This window comes from Drosophila takahashii, chromosome X, assembly GCF_030179915.1.
Source record: "Drosophila takahashii strain IR98-3 E-12201 chromosome X, DtakHiC1v2, whole genome shotgun sequence".
Taxonomy (NCBI): domain Eukaryota; kingdom Metazoa; phylum Arthropoda; class Insecta; order Diptera; family Drosophilidae; genus Drosophila; species Drosophila takahashii.
In genome coordinates this window covers 5,875,592-5,897,155 of record NC_091683.1, presented here as the reverse complement: position 1 = coordinate 5,897,155, position 21,564 = coordinate 5,875,592, and the positions used below count along the sequence as shown (strand labels likewise).

At 39.2% G+C, this 21,564-nt stretch overlaps 1 protein-coding gene across 1 annotated transcript in view; it reads right to left on the bottom strand.

Moving 5' to 3' along the window:
* Positions 1 to 6,099: 6,099 nt before the first annotated feature.
* Lim1 (LIM homeobox 1) overlaps positions 6,100 to 21,564 on the bottom strand; it is a 51,634-nt gene continuing 36,169 nt past the window's right edge. The window contains exons 4-7 of the mRNA XM_017155727.3: positions 19,121 to 19,311; positions 18,319 to 18,537; positions 8,154 to 8,415; positions 6,100 to 7,586 (exon numbers count right to left, since the gene is read on the bottom strand). Of these exons, the coding sequence (XP_017011216.1) occupies positions 7,222 to 7,586; positions 8,154 to 8,415; positions 18,319 to 18,537; positions 19,121 to 19,311 (1,037 nt within the window). The 3' untranslated portion in view covers positions 6,100 to 7,221. The remainder of the gene's footprint in view (positions 7,587 to 8,153; positions 8,416 to 18,318; positions 18,538 to 19,120; positions 19,312 to 21,564) is intronic.

Genomic DNA, 21,564 nt, shown 5'->3' with positions numbered 1-21,564 from the left:
CGGAAAGTATTCTGGATTTTTAGATAATTTTGTTATCTGTTCAAAACAGTATGTATTTTTGGTGTAGGAGCATTTTTGACCAAGTTACAGCAAAAAAACCAAAAGAAAAAATTCCAATTTTTGTCAAAAACTGAAATCGCGAATTTCAAAAAAAAAAAACAAAACTGGTTTTTTCGCTATAACAAAGCAAATACTGATTTAAAGTATGGATTGTCATACCTTTCTGAACTCGTTATTAAATTTCCTAACGATTGGCATTTAGACCTTGACATTTTGTTTATTTTTAATTTTTCACAAAAAATCATGGGGTACCCCCTTATAAAAAAATTAAAAATTAGCGACAATTTTATTTTTCCAAAATCACACGGAAAGTATTCTGGATTTTTAGATAATTTTGTTATCTGTTCAAAACAGTATGTATTTTTGGTGTAGGAGCATTTTTGACCAAGTTACAGCAAAAAAACCAAAAGAAAAAATTCCAATTTTTGTCAAAAACTGAAATCGCGAATTTAAAAAAAAAAAACAAAACTGGTTTTTTCGCTATAACAAAGCAAATACTGATTTAAAGTATGGATTGTCATACCTTTCTGAACTCGTTATTAAATTTCCTAACGATTGGTATTTAGACCTTGACATTTTGTTTATTTTTAATTTTTCACAAAAAATCATGGGGTACCCCCTTATAAAAAAATTAAAAATTAGCGAAAATTTTATTTTTCCAAAATCACACGGAAAGTATTCTGGATTTTTAGATAATTTTGTTATTTGTTCAAAACAGTATGTATTTTTGGTGTAGGAGCATTTTTGACCAAGTTACAGCAAAAAAACCAAAAGAAAAAATTCCAATTTTTGTCAAAAACTGAAATCGCGAATTTCAAAAAAAAAAACAAAACTGGTTTTTTCGCTATAACAAAGCAAATACTGATTTAAAGTATGGATTGTCATACCTTTCTGAACTCGTTATTAAATTTCCTAACGATTGGTATTTAGACCTTGACATTTTGTTTATTTTTAATTTTCCACAAAAAATCATGGGGTACCCCCTTATAAAAAAATTAAAAATTAGCGAAAATTTTATTTTTCCAAAATCACACGGAAAGTATTCTGGATTTTTAGATAATTTTGTTATCTGTTCAAAACAGTATGTATTTGGTGTAGGAGCATTTTTGACCAAGTTACAGCAAAAAAACAAAAAGAAAATATTCAAATTTTACTAATCAAAGAGCTCCTAAATTTGTCAACTTTTCAGAGCCACCTCATCGGGCGGTCGACTAACCACTCAGCTGAACTAATTAGCCGCACAATTGTTGTTGCCGCTTTTGTTTGGCATTTGCAGTTGCATCGTTTTAATGACAAAACAGGGGGACACTCAGAACTCAGACCCTGGGGCCCCTTTTTCCCTACCCTCCTGGAAATCCCCTATGTGTCAGCGTTGTGTCGAAAGCGGAATCCTATTCAGCCGTCCTCCTCGTTTTCTGACACTTGTCAGACGAAAGGAAAGGAAAGGAAAGGAAAGGCGAAGGGAACGAACTCTGGAAATTGGAGTAGGTTTGCGTGTCAGCAACAGTAGCAGTCGCACTACCGAAATATCCCCCCTTTCTGGCCATCTGGACAGACACCACTGGTCGTCGGCTCCAGCTCCTTTTTGGGCCTCCTTCGTCCTTTGGCCTCCTGTCTGCCGTCACAACTTGAACTTTTCACTTTGGCCCATGGGCGTTTCGGTCTACTTTCCATTACCGAACTGAGGAATACCCTGCCAATTAATAAGAAGTCCAAATAAATTTGGACTTTTTTAATCGTAAAGAATTTTTATAATTTTATTTATATTTATTATTGATTTTTTAAATCTATTTTTTTTTTTGGTGGTCTTCTCGCTTCCTCATATTACATTAAAATTAGGTTTTAAGCCTTAAACTCCCACACATTTTCAAGCTTTAAGGCGCACTTTTAATTAAACATGCTGATAATAAAACGGATCTTATTATTATTTATTCGACTTTTTAAACCGTTTAAGTTTAATTTTATTTGGGGATCGTTTTAATTCGCTTAACTTTAAGCCACTTATTTAGGGTATTCTTCGGTTCGTTGATTCCATCGATTTCGCTTCTACCCTTTTCTAACCCTTTTCCCTTTTTTCTCATTCATTGTTTTCGTGTTCGAGCTCTTTGTTCGAGTTGCTGAGCTGCTTTTCGACAGCTTCAAATCAAACATCGTCGCTCTGGCTGTCATTGCGTGGCACGCACATACCGCTTGTACCGCTGCCCCGCCCCCTAAAATCGGAACCCCCCCCCCCACACTGATACACACACACAAGTGATTCACATGCCGATAATTGTGGAGCCGTAATTGTCTCAGGTTTTGATCGAAAATTGAGTCATTAGACGGCGCTCATGGAGGCAATCAGGCAAACAACAACAAACATCAGCAAACCACAACAGCCGAGCAACAACAAACAGTAGCTACACAGAAACATAAGTTATAAAAAATATAAAATGGTTAACTTATTACCAATATAGTTTTGTAACTTTCTTTGTTCAATCATAGTTTTCAAACCTTTAAGAGATAAATCAAATAAATTATCTCATCGTAAAAAGTCTTACAAAATCTTTTGCTTATAAATTAAGTAAAATTACTAAGCTAGTGGTATCTGTATATCAAATATCAATATAATTTTTATTATAAAAAATTAAGTTTGAAGTTTTTATTACTTCATATTTGTTTCCATAATCTATTTAGAATATTTAAATCATTGTCCAATTAGGATTCCACTTCTCTAAGTTATTTTCATGTGAAAAAAGGTTTGTTTTATGAATATTTTTCTCTGTCTGTTCTCTGTTTTCGCCTTTAGGTGGAATCGAGAGGCTCTTTAGAAGATCTGTTGCAAGTTAAGGGCAATTTTGCGGTTTCGATTTTTGCCGTGTCCGCCTTATAAACGATATTTCCCCCCTCAACCAACAAAAAATTCACCCTGATGATGGCAACGCGTGTCTAAGCCGAAAGCCCAAAAGCATTTATCACAACTGCAACGACAGTTAGAGTCGCAGTCCGAAACTACAATTACAGTTTGCAGCTCAAAATGCTGGACATGCCAACATGAGTGATGATGAATGAATGCCTGATGCAGGAAAAGGGGGAGGGGAAGTGATGTACGGGATGGATGGTCCTGGCCACGCCCACTCACCTCGGCCGCCCCTTTGGCACACCGGTCTAAATGCCATTTAATGTTAACAAATTCATTTTTGGCGACAAACGGAAACGGAAACGGAAACAACGCAAACAGCAAATTCTCACACAAGGCCAGCTACAGTGGGCTGTGCAGGCAAAAAGTACTTAAAAATATACTTTATTTTATAGATACGTTTCTGAAGAGAAAACGTTTTAAAGAGGACACAAATAATAATTAAAAAATAATAATAACATGAAATATTTAATTATCCTAGTTATTTATATAAAGTTTGAATGTGGCCAAACATTTCAAATAAATATTATTATAACAAATTTATATTATATATATTTTATTAGGATAAGGAATACAAAAGTCCCTTAAGATATTCTCCCAGTTTTTTTTTTGGCGTGTTAAAATAAATTAATAATTACATTTTTGCTCAATTTCTTCCACTGTGCGAATGCAGCTGAAAATACTGGCATGGCCTCTTCACGTCCATCATTCACGACCGCCCCCTGACCTCCGCCTCACAATCCCTACCCCTGCCCGACCATGCCCCTTTTTGGCCGTCGGGCGGCTGCCAACTGATAAACGAACGTCACACGTCAGGACTTTGGCCGGTTGGCAGGACGAAAAGGACAGAGGACCAGAGGAGAAACTCTGGCTCGTCCTGGCTCGACGCTTTTGTGGATTGATGGCCCAGGACAGATTGAACGCCTCACTCATACACACACACACTCGCCCACACACACACAGCAGCTACTGATGGACATTTAATATGCGTTTTAGACAAGCCACTAGAACACAAGTGCAACGGTGTGCGTGCGGCCGCATCCGTGTGTGAAGTGCAACACATCACAGGGCAACGCTCAGCTAAACGCCAAGAGTACAGTGGAGCCTCGTTAGAGCCATCGTGTAAAAAGGTTTTAAAATAAAATATTTATAAAAAATATATAATCGATGATTCAAACAAAATGTTGATACAATTTTCTTTGTTTTTAAAAAGTTTTATACCGTTACATAATAATACTGAATTTCAAATAATAATACTGAAAACAAAATGCAAAATGATATGAATATCTTTATATACAAATCCTAAATGGTTTATAACTAATACACTTCCAAGGTTTTTGTATTTGGCATAAATTGTAGTTAATTTTAATTCAAGATAAAATGAAATATCTATAAAAATTGTATTTTTTAAGACAGTTATTTCATTTTAAAATGTTTTTAAAATAGTTTGAATCCGATATCTGATTTTTAAAGATACTTTTCAAATTATTTATATTTAACATTAATTGTATTTATTTTTAGTTCAAGACTAAGTAAGAAAATAAGACAGAACAAATTAAAGATATCTTATTTGCTATTATTGAATACAATTTAATGGTCCTTCATAATCGAGGCCCCACTGTGCGCCTGTGTGCCTGTCCATGTCCATGTCCATTTCCATGTCCGAGTGCGTGCCCCGTTTTGCAACGCCTGCAGATGTGGATATATGTGGCCATATATGTTTGCGGCCATCTGTGGATCTGTGTGGATGTGGATGTGGATATATGCGGTGCTATATGGCGAGTACGAAATTCGTCATGGTTGTTGTTGCCGCCGATGTTGCTGTTGCATGCCTCTGCTGCAGCAACAACAGTGTGGCATTGTTTTGCATTAAATGCTATCTACGTTGCCGTGGCCCCCCTTCGAAATGGCCCCCGACCCCCCTGCCATCCTTACGACGCCCCTTTTCATTGTTCGTGGTCGTGTTTTCGGTCGTAGGTGTGAATGCGCGCACATGTGTCGAACAAAAGGCAACCCCCGTTCGCCCCCCCTCCTCCTCCCCCTTTCCCTTTTGCAACACACAAAATGCCATGTCCATGTCCTGGGCATCAATAATGTGTTGTGCCGATATTAGCCACGCATATTAACTTGGCCGACCGCCGAGCGATTTAAGACGCTGCCCGACGCCGCACAGATGAGCTCCCTGCTAATGGTCACGAAATCCCACACTCACTTGTAAGTGTTTAACAAAGGAAATATATAGAAATATATACAGCTTTTTATGGGTTTGAAAATCATATAAATACATGAATTTATCCCACTTAATCGGAAACTAAAGTTTATATTCATTTGTACCTGCAGGGCTCTTGGCAGATTTCGTTTTTCCAATCCCTAAACTGTCCTGCCAAAAGGGCTGGGAATTTGCATTTGCACCTTGAGACACTTTGGCTATTTTACTTTTGTAAATTAAATTATGCGATATGCCAATTTAAGGGGATGTTAACTTAGGATACGGTCACTATAGTCAAAGGAACGGATTTTCGCTCACAGGACATTCTCATTGACCTGAAGCAAAGGTAAAATAAAGAAGGTATCCAAAGTTGAATCTATTAAATATTATTATCTAAGAAATTTAGCAATCCAAATCGCTTTGAAATGTCCTGTAAAAATGCCAAAAAAAACTCACCTCACCATTTATGGTTCCAAAGTGAAAAGACACAATTTTGTTTAATTTTTTTTATTTTATATATATTTTTTTCTCATCAAATGTTTCTTTCATTTCCGTTTTTTGTTTGTTGCTCTTCATCTTCTTGCGTCTTGCTTTTTATTTAGGTTTTGTTAACAATTTGTGTTTATTTATTATTGATTTTCCCGCCTTTTGCCGCGCTCCTTCTCATTCTCATACTCATTCCTATGCGAACTTTTTATCTGGCGCTGGCGCTTTTTATCGCTTTCTATTTCCCACACTTCTCTATCCTTTAGCCATTATCATAATTTGCCTTTGTTGCCGCTTCCTTTGCACATTTTATTTTTAATCGCTTGATGAATATAAGGATTTAGTTGTCTGTGTTGTGGTTGTTGTTGTTGTTGTTTCGGTTCTTTAATAAACTTACGCATTATGCTAACACTAATACTTTTTACAATAATAATAATAATTCGCATCGTCATAATAATAATCAAAATTGTTAGCTGGGGGATTTGGGATTTTCTCTTTTTCTCGTTTTTTTTCGCTGCTATATCATTATAATTGGAAATTCATATATTTATGCTCATATACTTTTTATATATATGTGTAATTTTGTTTAGGTGTCATCCTTTTCTAGGTTTACATTTAGTTTTAGCATTTCCACTGCCTCATCATCCTTCTTTCTCTCCCTTCTCTCTCATCTTTTTTTTATCGATTTGTTTATAATAAATTACGTTCGCTTACGTTCTAGGACCACAAAAAAAAAAAAATAGTTTAGTTTAGTTTGCTATGTGTTGTTTGTTTTTTGTCGTTTTTTTTGCCGTGTACGTGTGTGCTGCCGTATATAGCTCTTGTATATATAATATCTGGTTTATGTAGACTTAGGACCTAGTACATGCCTAGTTACGTTTATGTTGTTAGACAACGATTATAATATATATCCATATGTTACGTGTAATAATATAAAAAAAAAGTTTTTCGTCAAAAAATGCAGGCAGAAAATAAACAATTTTTAGAGTTACGAATAAAATGTGCTAATTTACAAAAAAAATCTCTTTATGCCGATCATTCTTTTTTTAGACTACAGATTTTTGCATTTTTTTTTATACACTGATACACATAAATAGTATTTTTGTTTTAATTACAGACAAGACGTTTAGTGTTTGCTTTTAATTTAATTTTTTTAGAGTTTTTCTTCTTGTTTTATGTTTTTTATTGTTAAAAAAAATTGTTTACTATGTGCAGCGCCCATTATTTGTTTTTGTTTTTTTTATACATTTAAGAGAGATTTTCTTTGTCTATTTTGTTTTTTTTTTTGTTTTGTTTAGTTTTTTATAATTTACAAATATTTTGGCGCCGAATTGAAATACAAAAAAAATAGCACAGTAATAATAATAATAATAATAAAGTTATAACAAAAACAAAACGTAGCAGAGGGGGTGGGGCTTAGCCTTCGGGCGAGAGCGAGACGGCACTACAGCGAGAGCCATTGCTATCTCCCTCACTCGCACTCGCTCTGCGCCGCTCTCTCCCTCTCCCGCTCTCGCACTCGCTCTCTGCCGAAGAGCAGCAGCCGCGTTGCCAACTGTTTCGTATATTACCAAACGAGCCCTTCATTTTGCATATTCTGCGGTTCGCTGAAATTCGCCGAGCTCATGAATTCCGGCGAATTGGTGCGGGGGCCATTTTGTTGCTGCTGCTGCTGCGTCTGATTCGCCGCTTGTTGCGCATTCTGCTGTTGCTGCTGTTGCTGCTGCTGCTGTTGCGCCGCCTGTTGCTGCGCCGCTGCCGCTGCGGCGGCCATCAAGTGCTCGGCGCTCGGTGGCGGCGGCGGTGGCGGCGGCCCAACGGCCGACTGCAGCTGCATCGGCGGACCGCCCGCCTGCCCGAGGAACGTCGCCTCCGGCGTCAGTCCGAACTCGTTCACCATCGGAATGGGGCCGCTGTGGTCCATGGGGCCGCCTGGGGGTTAAGAGAAGGGATAAGGTGGTTAGTTTGTTATACTCTTAGAGGGTAATTTAATTTTTAAGTTTTTAGAAAAGTTATAAAAATATTTAGAAATTATTGGGAAATATTTATGATTTTATTTCTCTGCTCTGAATTTATTTTTTATTTGTTGCTTTCGGGTTTAAGTTTTAAAAGTTCTTACAGAGTTATACTTATATTATTATACGTCTTAAGAAAAATTAAAAAAATATTTAGGAAAGTATTGGTAACAATTTAGTAACTATTTAGGAATTATTGGTATCATGACTTCATTTCACTGCTTTTTTTTTTTTTTAGATTAGATAGATTTATTTTTTTTTTTTTAAATTAGTAATTTTTTTGTATTTTAAGGGAGGGAAAAGTTTTCTAAGAACCCTTTGCTAAAACCAATTTGTATTTAATTTTTGAAACTGGTTGATTTTCATTGTTCTTAAAGATTGATAAGCTATTAAAGGGCATTTCCAGTAATATCAAATTATCTTAATTTGAAAGCGATATATTTAAACTGATTTATATTTTTAGAACGGAGTTGTGGGATCTCACCTGGCGCATTGAACGGCATCGGGCCGCCGGGGTGGCCGGGAAAGTAGGGTCCGTCGTGCGGGTGGAAGGGTCCGCCGTAGCCGAACTCGAACTTGGCGTCCGCCGCAAAGTAGGGGAAGCCGGGTCCGTCGTCCAGTCCGCCGGGCGAGAGGTTCATCGGGAAGCCCCTCATTTTGCGGGCGCCTCCGAAGAAAGGCGGACGGCCCATGCTGGTGATTTGCTTCATGCGTCGCTCCTTCGACCGCTTGTTTTGGAACCACACCTGAAAAATGGTTTAGAAAAAGAACAAGATTAATACAAATAATTACAAAAAAATTACAATGTTCTTATTACATTTACATGGTTTGAGAATAAAAGAGAACAACCCATATGTGGATTAATATTTGTATAGTTTTGGCCAAAAAACCAATTATTTTTTTGTGAAAAATGGGGATCTGGGTTTTTGACAAAAAATTTATTTTTTCTGTTTGTTTTTTTGCAGTAACTTGGCCAAAAATGGTCCTACACCAAAAATGCAAACTGTTTTGAACAGATAACAAAATTGGCAATAAACCCAGAACACTTTCCGTGTGATTTTGGAAAAATAAAATTTTCGCTAATTTTTAATTTTTTTATAAGGGGGTACCCCATGATTTTTAGCGAAAAATTAAAAATAAATAAAATGTCAAGGTTTAAATGCCAATCGTTAGGAAATTTAATAACGAGTTCAGAAAGGTATGACAATCCATACTTTGAATCAATATTTGCTTTGTTTTAGCGAACAAACCCGTTTTGTTTTTTTTTTTTGGAAATTCGGGATTTCAGTTTTTGACAAAAATTTGAATTTTTCTTTTGGTTTTTTTGCTGTAACTTGGCCAAAAATGGTCCTACACCAAAAATACATACTGTTTTGAACAGATAACAAAATAATAAACAAATCCATGTAACTTTCCGGGTGATCTTAAAAAAATTAAATTTTCGCCAATTTTCTCTTTTTTTATAAGGGGTTACATTATGATTTTTTGCAAAAAATGGACAAAAAATAAAATGCTTAGCTTTGAATGTCAATCAATTGGGAATTTCATTACGAGTTCAACGAGGTGTGACACTCGGCATTTGGATCATTATTTCCAATTTTGTGGAAAAAATACTGCTATTTTTGGTCGAAAATCGTGATTCGTGGTTTTGTTAAAAATAGGAATAGAATCTCAGTTTGTAAGGCATTCAAAAAAAAAAACCGTACAGAATTCTGGGGACTTCCGGGGAGATAAAAATGATTTTCTTTTGGGGATCTTGTGTCTGTTGTCTCGGTGCATCGGTTTATGGAGGCGCATGTCTAATTGTTGCTGCCCGGCGATTCTTCTGGCTCCGAAGATTCTGATTCCGATTCTGCTGGTGGCTGTGGCTCTTTTGCATTGATGCTACCGCCGCACCGGGCGGCCGTCGCAAAATTAGCCCCATTCCCCACGCCACTGAAGAGGATTGAGGATCGAGAAGACTGGTGGACTGGCGGACTGGTAGACAGAAGACAGAAGACGCGTCTCCGCAGACTTCGATGCCATTTTTACGACGTTCTGGCTGTGGGTTTTCGGTTCTTCGGTTATTGGGCTCTTGGGTTGTGCGGTTTCGGTTTTTTTTCGGCTTTCGGTTCGGTTCCTTGGCTTACGTTCCGGGTGCTCCAGAAGCACCGTGCCCAGCATGCAAAGTTATAAAATAAAAACATATTTCAAAAGTTTTAGTGGCACCTTTCGGGGCCGCTCGCCCGCGCTCTCCACCGATCCTTTTGTCTCTCGTTTGTTATTCCCATCCTTTTCATATCCTCCTTTTTTTTCGTCTCGGTTTTGGTTCTTTTGGCTCTTTTAATATTCATATCTGGGACGCTCTTTTAATGATCTGCTGCAACTTTTTTGATTTTCTCCTGGTTTTATATATTTTTCTCAATGAAACTTTTTGATTTATGTCTTTGCGCGCCCCGTGCGTTCTTCTTTTTGTCCTTTTTATTTTCATCTTTTTTGGCAAATAGTTTCCAATGAATTGGGCTTAGATTTTTGCCTTCCTTGCAGCTGTTGGCCGAAAGTCTTTGGAGGCAATTTGAGCGTGAATTTTAATGATGAGCGCCGTTCTGCAGTTCATTTGAATTTATGAACTCGCCCGGGCAGACTAGACATGCATATAAGTCGGGGGGCCCTTCACATTTCACATTTATAAACTGACACATTCGGCGGCGCAGCGAATTTCGCTAGAAAAGCCTTTTTTCGGGGCCTGAGAATGCGAAAGGAAACCAGAACCGCAGAATGAAGAGAAGACGTAGCTTTTTCTTCGCCTTTTTCTCTGTTTTTTTTTCGTTTTTTGTCGGCAAGCAGGATGCACACAAAAGGAAGTAACATGCTGTGCATAGTTGGGTCTCATCCTCTTAGTCTCCCAGACATATAGCGCATATACACCATACCAAATCCCAATCCCGAGCCACGTTACCATCTCGAGTTCTCGGTGGAGCGTGTGACTTTATGACAGCCACGAAGATAATCCGCTGGGAGTTGCACAAATAGAAGCACAGATGTCTAATGGGAACTTGGCAAAATTAAGAGGAAGGTTTTGCTAAAATCTTATAAATAGGATCTATAAAAAAATCCTTTCTCAGTTAGCTTCTTTGTATTATTCTTGAATTTCGGTTTTTAGTTTTAGATTTTTATGCTGCATCGTTTTCGCTGAACAGTCAACTTGCGGAAAAAAATGGGCACTCCTTTATGGTATAGTACAACGTAACGCTTGGCGTAATCACCTTGATAACGTCGTAGACGTGGCAAAACTCAATTCGGCACCAAACTAGAACTGGCAGAAATAATAAAAATAAAAAAGGCACACAAAGGGAAACCAACAAAGAACCCAGAATCCACAGAATACGCGGCTAAGCTGCCACCACATTTCAATTACACGTAGCACTGCAGCGCAATAAATAAAAGGTGAGGCCCCCAACCACCACCCGTAACACCCAAAACCACCCACGAACCGCCCAGAAAACCACATCGGATCCACTGGAAAGTTGAGCGGAGTGTTCGCCATATTTTTCCATATGCGATATTTGCCTCTGTGGGCCCTGCGGTCACATAATTTTTCATTTTCATATGCACACCAAACAAAAGAAACAACAATAGTGGAAAGGATGAGGAGGAGGTTTGGTTTGGTTTGGTTCGAAAAAAAAACGGAAAAAGAGGAACGTAAACTAAAATATGCATTTACAATAGTTTTGCATTTGTTTTCCCTGTTTTTTCCCCCTTTTTTATCCTTTCAGTTTAGTTTTTCTTCTTCTTTTTCCATTTCTTTGTGTTTTTTACTCTGCAGCACATTTCCACATTGTTTTGTTACGTCCACAAAGAAAAACAGCAACAAATGGCAAATGGAGTGCAGCAAAAAGTGCAACAGAAAGAAAATAGCAGGGAAAAAATAAAACACAGAAATAAACAGAAAAATGCCAATTGGATGTGGGCGACACACTGCGCGAAAAGGGAGGTGGGGTGCGGAGGTTTTTTGTTATGTAAGTTCCAAGATTCAAATGGGAAACCACATGAGTGGAATGTGGAATAATGGCCACTTACCAAGATTTTTAAATTTATTTTACAATGGATTTTTTTCTATTATTAAATTTTATGATCTTTAAATGTCTGTTCATTTATGTTCTATTTATGTAATAACATTTGAACACTGTTATAATAGTTTTACAAATAATAGCTGCAATTTATGTATTTTAATTTAGATTTTTGAAAAATTTTACAATTAACTTTTTAATGTTTTTGCATTATTAAATTAAATTATTAATTTAATTATTTATTTTCTAAAATCTAATAAAATTTATTTTAAAGTTAAATTTTTTCTAAATTCCTGTGCACTGCACTGCGAAAACCCGCAATCAAAATTCCAGTTTACTCAGCCCAAAAATGTTGTTAGCTCACAGCAAATGGGCGTGAAATGCTTTTTTCGCCCATAAATTTGAGAGAAATATTTTCCTTTGGCCTCTGATTTGCTTTCCATATTTTTCCGTGCTGTATATATTTTGCTTTGCTTGGCCAATGGTGTGTATTTTAATTTCGGTTCAGTTCGCGTACTCTTTTGCCCTCTGGCTTATTATGTGGATATATGATATTATGATATATCAAAATCGCATCATTTACGGTTATCATCATAACATATTTTCCTGTTCCTCTGTTTTTTTTTATCCTGTTCTCTTGCTGCGGCGGCAAATTGTTGGCAATTTTGAAAAATGTGCGGCTAATATTTTATTTCCGCACTTGGGCACCGAAATTTGTTTCCAATTTGGAGCTTTCAACAAATTTCCGACTTAAAGTAGAGGGAGAAGGGAACTTAAACTTAAACTGAACTAAGTTGAACACGCGGCCAGCAACATTTGAACATTTAGTTAAATTATAGGTTAGACTCTGACATAAAAGGGCAAACAACGTAGCATAATGGCCCATGGTAGCAATCACAAGGGGTCGGCCCCCGAGAACCGAATCCCTCACATAACAAAATGATTATTGCAGAGAGCGGAGTTGTACACTGACGGAAATAATTGGGATGTAGCAAAATAAATACTTACAATAAAGGACGATGTAAGATTTATTTTACCATAATGTTATATTTTAACTAATTTTAATTGAGTTTTATTTTGTAAAGTCTATTACGATTACTGATGATAGTTTTTTTTATTTTTCATTACAAATAATGTTGTAAGATTTACCAAAAATATTTTTATATTATATTAATATTTTTAAATATTAATAATTTATGTAACGATTTCTTATAATGGGTTATTACCCCACAATCTCCCCGTTTTTTCTCGCTGTGTGCAACAGGGAGCTGCTCAGAGGCCTCAGAGGGTTAACCCAACCGAGGTGTGCTCTCCTACCTTCCTCCGCTTCCATCTGCATTGTGTTGGAAATTATAGCAAATTATGTTAAACGGCAGCGCGTTTGGCCTCCCACCTGCCCCTCCCCCTTTTTTCTGTTTTTTTCTGTTGCTCATTTCGATTGAGCGATGAGGGGGTGGGCCAGGGGTCATATATATAATGCTCATATACAATCTTATAAAATCGTATTCCATCTTAATGCGATCCTCCGAAAAACAAAAAAATATGCGCAAAAGGGGCAGCCAAATGTGTGTCACGTTTCTGGTTGCCTTTGATTGATATGATTGGTTGTGGATAGGATTTGCCATTCAGAATCCGATTGAGATCCGAATCCGATCCATCCTAACTTTGAAACCGAATCCCATTCGATATTAGCCCATTGTTTGGCGGCTACCTTTTTTCCTAGGCCCCCATTTTTTCGGTTTTCGGCTTTCCGTTTCTTTGGCTATTTTGTTAAATTAGTTTGCTATGATGCGGCAAGATTTGTTTGTTTGGATTGCCTTTTCATGTTGTTTTATTGTTTATTGTTTGCTGCTGTTGCCGCTGCTGCTCTCCGCTTAATTGCCAAAAACAATGGGGCAACTTGGGTTGCCCTTCTTCCACAATGGTAGCAAACGAAGTTGGCAATAACAATTTTTAAAGCTAATCAACGGCGGCATTCGGGCCAAGAAAAGAGTTAAGATCGAAGGGGATTTCCTGGAATTTCTGTGGTAAATTTGGTCACACTTTAAAGTATTTGATATACCATTTTATTACCAACAAAGAAATGTTCTAGACTTTATTTTCAAGCAGAACGGCCCCTTTAAAAAATGATATATGGCTTATTAGCCAGGCAAATACCATGTAAGGGAAACTCAAGATCCTTTTCAGAAGACCTCCGATGGCGATTGCCATGATTACGATGATGACCTCAAGCACTCGCTGATGATTTGCATTTATTATTATCGGGGGGCTGTCGTCACGCCCTCGAGTCAACATATCGATGACTACCGCTCGTTTTGCCTCTTGTTTTCCTTTTTTCTACCGATGATTTGGTGAGGCGTGAATTGGCCTCGAGTAAGAGTTAACAGATAATTAACTTCTTCTTTTTGTTCCTGTTTTTTTCGGCTGTTTTCTGCTGTTTTCCATCTGTATTTCAGGTGGATCGCATCGCTGTTCCCTCCTGGCCTTTGTTTTTTCCCATAGTTTAGTAGGTGTTACTGAAAGAGAAGAGCTCCTTGCATGATTCGGCAGTTTCATCGGGTTTCGGGGTATATTTCTGTTTTCGGTCAGTTGTTTTTTCATCTTTTTTTTTTGGTAGCTCCGGCGCCTCAATCGAAATTAATAGCAACTTGATGAGTTGTTGAAATTATAACCCCCCCACTATCATCTCAATTATTTGCCGAGTCATGGAAAAGAGGGCGCCCCGAGTTTAACTACCAATCCATGTTGGAATAAATGCGTTAAATTAGCCCCTTGTGAATGGTTCAATCTCTTTCTTTTTTTGGTTTCTTTTCAAGTTCTGCGGTTGCCGAAACCGAAACCAAAACCGAACCCGAACTATTGCATCCACAACCCACAAAATCAAAACAATTTCCGCTCAATTAATAAAAGCCCAGCTCGAGATCTTTGACTAATTAGTTGGCCATAAAACGAAGGAGAAAAACGAAAACTCTATACGGCGCCCCGTCGAAATTTGTCAACTTCCGACGAAGACGACGATCTCTTGGGATACCAGATAAAATATATAAAGAGTATAAATCTTCGCGGGGCCTCCGAAAGGGAATAAGAAACCGAAATGCAAATCACGACTGGAAATGCTCTCGAATATGTTTTCTGTTGACAAATAAACGCCTCTGCACGACATCACTTGACAAATGTCCGGCTCGCATCCGCATCTGAATATGAGTATCTTAGTATCTGGCGTATCTTTGTATCTTTGTATCTCCAAGTCACTGGCGCCAAGCTCAGCGCATGCCACATTAAAAATTTTGGTTTAGCTGCCGCTCGCGCTCCGTCGACTGTGTGATTTCAAACCCCCCGCCCCTCAGTATCCGTTTATTTGTTTATAATTTTTCAAAGCTTAAATGGAGCGAAAGAAACCCAAAAAAAAGAACCGCCTCTGAACCTAGAGAGATACCCCTTTCCTTCATTTCCAAGTCCCCCGCAAAACAGGTTGACTTCTGTCTCTTCGATACGAAACGACATTCGTGGCCATAACTCTTCGGAACGCATTTGGTTTTATGCTCAAAGGTCCACCTATCTATCAATTATACAAATGCTTTATGGGGGCCCTCGCATGGGAATGATTTGCGGTGGGTTTCTCAGGAATAGCTTAAAATAAACTCGCATTTATCTTAATAGAAACTGGAAATACATTTCTCCTAGTTGAGAACCGAAAGGGAAAATATATTTATAACTTTCAAAATATTTCCTTGGTCAAGTTTTTGATCTATTTTGATCTGGATACGCTTTGCGTACTCTGCCCCCGAGTTCACAGCTTTTATGTCAAAGTTCAAGACACGCCACGAATAGTGGGCAAGGCGATGGCGAGGGCATATTGTTTTTGTTGGCGCCCAACGTGGGGCCCAACTTCTGTCCCGTGGCGCGGCCATCGCCCCCTCCCCCCTTTTCATTTGTCGGCAAAAGTTCTTAAGAAGTTTTTGTGTCATGCCCTCAGGTTGCTGCTGCTGTTGTTGTAAAATTTATTATAAAACTCACAGCGGGCGGGCGCCCAAGAGAAAGATGCTCCCCGTCTCCCAGATTCACAGATTCACAGACTCTCCAAGAGTCGTACAATTTGTACGTTCTCGTTGACATCTGTAGAGGATTCCCGAATCCAAAGCCAAAGCTGACGAACTGCCAAAGTCAACGCTTTGATGGGGATCAAGTTACTCAAAGCTGTTTCCCCAGAAATCAGAAAACACAAAACAGACATCAGAAATCCGAAATCAGCTGGAAGCTGCCTATATCTATGTTTATATATTTGACATTTGATACGCTTGATGATTGGGTGAAACGGGTGAAAAAAAGAGTGCAGCCTTAATGAAGATGCAAATGTATCTCCAAACTGCCGCTGACAGCCCACAGATGTCCAACCCATTCCATTCCCAGTTCTCAGTTCCCCTTTCTCCGATTCCAACGATTCTCCAGCGATTCCCGCGAGCAGATTAAGATTTGTTTGGTGTGCCTCCTCTTCAACTTGTTGGCATTTGTCACTTTCGTTTAGTTGTGAAGAGGGACCCCAAAGAGGTGTTGATTGTGTCACACTTGTCGCCTCGAAAAAGAGCGAAATGCTCGAAATGCTCGAAATGCTGAGGAGCTGAAAGAAGAAACGAATGCCGCCTAAATATCCTTTAACTGTAACCAATGACACATCAAAGGCCACATACCGAAGCCGAAACCCAGACCATAGAACCCCGAGAACCCGAACCGAATCGAAATAAACCGAACCCGTGCCCATCTTCAAGTGCTCATGGGATAGGAATTTGGGTATTTTGAGTCCCGTCGATTGGAAAAACAATGGAAAACTAAAAGAGGGGTTGGTGTAGCTCCAGTAAACCTGTCGGAAAAATCGAGCAAGGTGCCCCGAAGAGCGGGTCGAATGAAGAGCCAGCATAATGATGTTGTTGCGGTCAGATCATGTGGAACATATGCTACGGATATCCTTGACAGGTTAGGTTAGAACCCAACAGCTGCCTAACGATGGGAAAAAGGATTCGAGGGAAAAGAAACTGGGAGGGACTTCAACTTAGGGATCTGTCAGCAGCAAATTTGAAATGACAAGGTGAAAGGTGATGGCATAGTTAAGTACTCACTTACGTTTCAAACCATCTACTTAAAAAGATATAATACATGATTTATAAACAGACTTTTTTTCAAAAGAAACTGATTAAAATAGCAAATTAGAAAAGCCCTATTTTTCATACTTCACGGCCTTATGATCGGTGAACTTCAAAGGCTCGGGTTTGGTTGCATCTACTTAGCGGCAATTAAGTTTCTACCTTAGCAGCACTTCCTCAATTAACAATATTCTGCTCTAATCCACTTTCGGACCGCCTATATAATATGCTCAATTTGTTAAGCAGCTTTTCTAATCCCATTACGTAAGCTTCTGGCCCTGATTTTCTTCTAATCACAGCATTGCATGTTAGTTAACATTTTTGCGCCCTTCTCGGCGCTTCTCATATCTGCAAGAGAGGTTTTTTTTTTAATTTTTTCGGAATTTTTGCGCATTTTATTTTCTTTGCCTTCTTTTTTGGCAAATTGCTTTCTGTTGCCTATTTTTTTTTTGTTGCGAGCGCATTGAACTTCCGTTTTTAATGCGCCGCCACGCCCACATGGCGACTGCGTCCGCCCTCGTTCCGACATTAATTTTATTTTTATTGTATTTGGTTTGTTGTTTTTACTAGCCGAGCAATGAAGCGTTGCAACGGGGCAACGTTGAAAAATCGCGTCCGACTATTTTTTTATGATATTTTGTTCTTCGTTTTCTTGTCGGCACTGAGCGGCGGGGGCTGGGGCGGTGACCGCGTTTGCTTTAGTTTAAACATTTGCCAGTCAAAGCGCGCTTAATTTATGCCTTTTTTATGCTGATGAAACGCAGACGACGACGGGCCGCTCCACGCCACTCGAGAAACCCGAAGACCAGCGACCACTTGGAGGTCGCTACTACAACTACTACTACTAATACTTCTACCACTAAGATGAACGCACAAAGTCACCGAGGCAGCTATGGAAATGGAATCGTTAAAGTAAAGCTCATGCCCAAACATCGCGGACTCTTCCGCCTCGGCCTGCACTTGCCTTTTTCAACGGAAGGCCCTCCGCGGAATATCCATGGGCCCACCAATTTAAATTCATTTCTTGCCGAGTTTTACGGCTTTCGAATGGGTTGAGTGTGGAGTTTAAAATTAAATTATAAGAACATTAAGTTGAGAAACATATTTTCTAGCTGACATTAGGCTAATTTTAACTCTATAGTTTGTGAATCTATGGTATTATTAAGATAGAAATTGTGTGTAATTGTGGCTAAAATTCCTTATAGATATAATGAAAGAGCTATAGCTAGTTTTCATATATTCTTTTTATATTCGACACCTTTCACCTAAGATCATATACATTTTATGAATCTATGGTATTATTAAGATATTAATTATTAAGATATTGTGGGTACTTGAAATATTCTCCAATACACTAAAATAATTAAGGATCTACAGCTAGTTTTCCCTTTATTTTTGACACCTTAGGATCATATTTTCCCCGCATATCATCTATCCCCTGCCAGATGGCCCAGGCACTCACCTGTATGACGCGCATGGGCAGCCCGGTCTCCTTGGCCAGTTGCTCCCTGATGTGGCGTGTCGGCTTCGGCGTCTGATTGAAGGCCGTCTTCAGCACCTCCAGCTGTTTGGCCTTGATGGTGGTGCGCGGACCGCGTCGCTTCGATCCGTTGGCATCGTCGGGACTTTTGTTCTCCGCCTGGGAATCGCCGCGTCCATCCGGATCGCCGTCCAAGGAGCCCTGCGATCGAGTGGGTATTGTATATTGTATTTCTGTATTTTCTATATAGTGCACACAATGCCGGGCGTCTCTCTCTCTCATAATCGTTTGCCAATCATTAATCAAACCGAGTGTGGATATGGAGTGTGGAATGAGAGACCCCAACAATGCCACCTAAACGACTGATCATCAAAAGCGGACCTTATAAAGGCGATTATTCAAATACCCTTTATATAAAGTCATTAAGTCGAGGGCGGTTAAGTGGCGGTTAGGTGAGAGTTTAAACTTCAGACAATGGAAAAGTTTTTTTTTCTCAAAAGTACTTAATATGAAATGTCGGTTAGGTGGCGGTTAAGTACCGGTTAAGTGCCGGTTAAGTGCAAGTTTAATCTAAGGACTATGGAAAAGTTGTAAGCTGCTCAAAAGTATTTAATATAAATTACCGGTTAAGTGGCGGTTAAGTGCAAGTTTAAACTTGAGACTCAGGAAGTGGGTTAAAAGATCCCGAAAAATAGTAAACTCTTTTAATTTAGCAAACTCCAGGGTAGCACTCTCCATCTCCCATTCATTACTCGGGCGAAATACAGGCTAATGATCGTCTTACCTGATCGGAATCGTCATGGGTATTTTTGCTATCGGTGCTCATGCTTTGTACTGATATATCCGATGTGCCCAGAGGTCCGCCCGCTGAGTCGGGTCCGTTGGGCCCCAGTACGCCCAATCCGAGTGCCGTGGCCCGCAAATGCGGGGGATCATCGTCGTCGTCGTCTTCGCTCGCCGAGCCCATTAATGAATCTGTAAGTGGAAATCGAAACAGAACGAGAGCTTGAACAAATTGCTAAAGTATGACAGAATAGAAGGAAACACTCCACTTAAAATACAATTGCAATAAATAATATTTGTACTGGGCTAAGCCCAAAACGACGCTGCAATTGGATTTGAATTGGGTTTATTTCGCCGACTGGGTCACGTGTCGCCATTTCATGGTCTAAGTAGCCCTTCCTTCCCCCCGTTTTTAACTGGTGTTCGGTGTTTGGGTCACGTGTCAACTGCAGTTGCTGCTCGCTGATTTCTATACAAGTTGATTAGGCGGGGGTCTTATCTCTTCTGGGCTCTCTGGCGCAGACTTTTAAGCTCTGGGCCATGCAAAATGCTGACACGCGTTCCAGTTTCCCTGGGCCGTTTGAGATAAGAGCCAAACGAGCTTCGAAACGTGTCACTCAAAAGGGGGAAAAAAAAAAGAAATCTGTGCTGAATCGGAAAACAAAAACCCTTGGGGAGCACCTGACAGACATTCGAGAATTTTCCCCCGAGGGATAGTTGCCAGAAATAAATTACACTTTATTATGCATAATCTAATCCGCACCAGATGCAACCCAAAGGGGGTTGTCCTCTCCAGCGATCTGGATTCTGAGTTCTGGGTTCTTTGATTTAGATTTAGATTCTACTTTCTGCGCTTCCAGTCTCATCTGGCACCTGTCACATCGACTGACTCTGGCCAAGAAGAGCTTAGCGCATCCCGCAGACGAGACGAGATGAGTTGAGTTGAAGTCTCGGGCTGATGGTAGGATAGGAATAGTAGGATGAGTGGATGAGATGATGAGATTCCAATTCCAGCTTCAGCGCTTGGGTTTCTTAGTCGATGGGGGGTAGCTTTCGAATTAGATGTCCATGGAGGTAAAGCATGGAAGAGCTGACAAGCTGCAGTTTTTACTTTCTGACGGGCAAAAAAAAATATTACAGAAAGTGATTTGATACTTGGGATTTTTTATTTGTGATCATTTAATATTTTAAAGTATTTTAGATCTTTTAAAAAATTTCTTCTTCTTTTTTTTTTAGTATACATCGTCTTTATGGAAAACAGAGAGTGATCTAATACTTGGGACTTTTAATTTGCCAATTTTTAATAATGGCACAATATTTTAGATTTAAAAAACAAATTTTAAAAGGTCTTTTCTTTTAGTATAAATCGTATTTATACAAAACAATATTCCTAATAATCCAATAAAATCGATATAATTATTTAAAAAAAAGATTACAACTTTTAGAATAGAATATAATCCAATCTCAAATTATAACTATAAAAATCCTTCACTTAGGCTCCCTTTATTTTTATTAGCAAACAATCTAGTGGCTATGCAAAAGCCTTTCATCTGAAAACTTCCCACCATCTGGGATCTACCGAGATTAACCCACACGAGCCCTAACCCACGAGATCTTAATCAGTTCGAGGAGTCCTTTGCGAGCGTTTGGTCGAGTGTCGCAGGAAGCCGTAAAAGTCCTTCAACAATTGACCCGCAGACAGAGCCAACGGTACGGAAATTTCAAGTGTTTGCCAGCATCGCTTACTGGGTGGTTCAAAGCGATTCAAAGCGATTCAAAATCGTTCAAAATCGTTTTTCGAATAACTCGAGTGGGTGGCGGGTGGTGGTTGGTGAAACCCAGAGATTCCTGGTCAGAAAAACCGTTCGCCCCTTTCGATTCGAGTCGATTCCATAAGGGCGCTTTAAGTTGTTGTAAACACATGTTAATAAACACGCCGAAATACAAAATTCGAAGGAGGGTTGTCAGTACCAGTAACAAATACACTCGAGCATCACTCAAATTAACTTTGAAAACCATTCAGGAACACTTCATTTGATTGCCGCAGAAAGCGTTGCTGGGTGGAAAAACTGGGAAGCTGTTGGGAAACTGGGAAACCACCCCCCTTTTTTCGTCGTGACCCTGCGGCAGTTGTTGTTTGTAATTGTTGTTGTAGCAATAGCAATTATACCATTGAAGCAACCCTCGGCAGCCATAAAAGTTCAAACACTCATTTCGCGCTTAGAAAAATATTTCCAGTAACCTCGTGGCCTTCTGAATTCCACACGGCCCCCGCTTTCGTTCACTCTTGATGTTTTTCTTTGGCAAACATCCGTATCCGCATCCACATCCGCAGCCACATCCGCATCATCCGACGTCGAGGATGCCGAACAAGTGCCGAGATCCTTGAGAGAGCTGAATCATTGGGCAAACAAGCAGGACAGGCACATAAATAAACAACAGGCG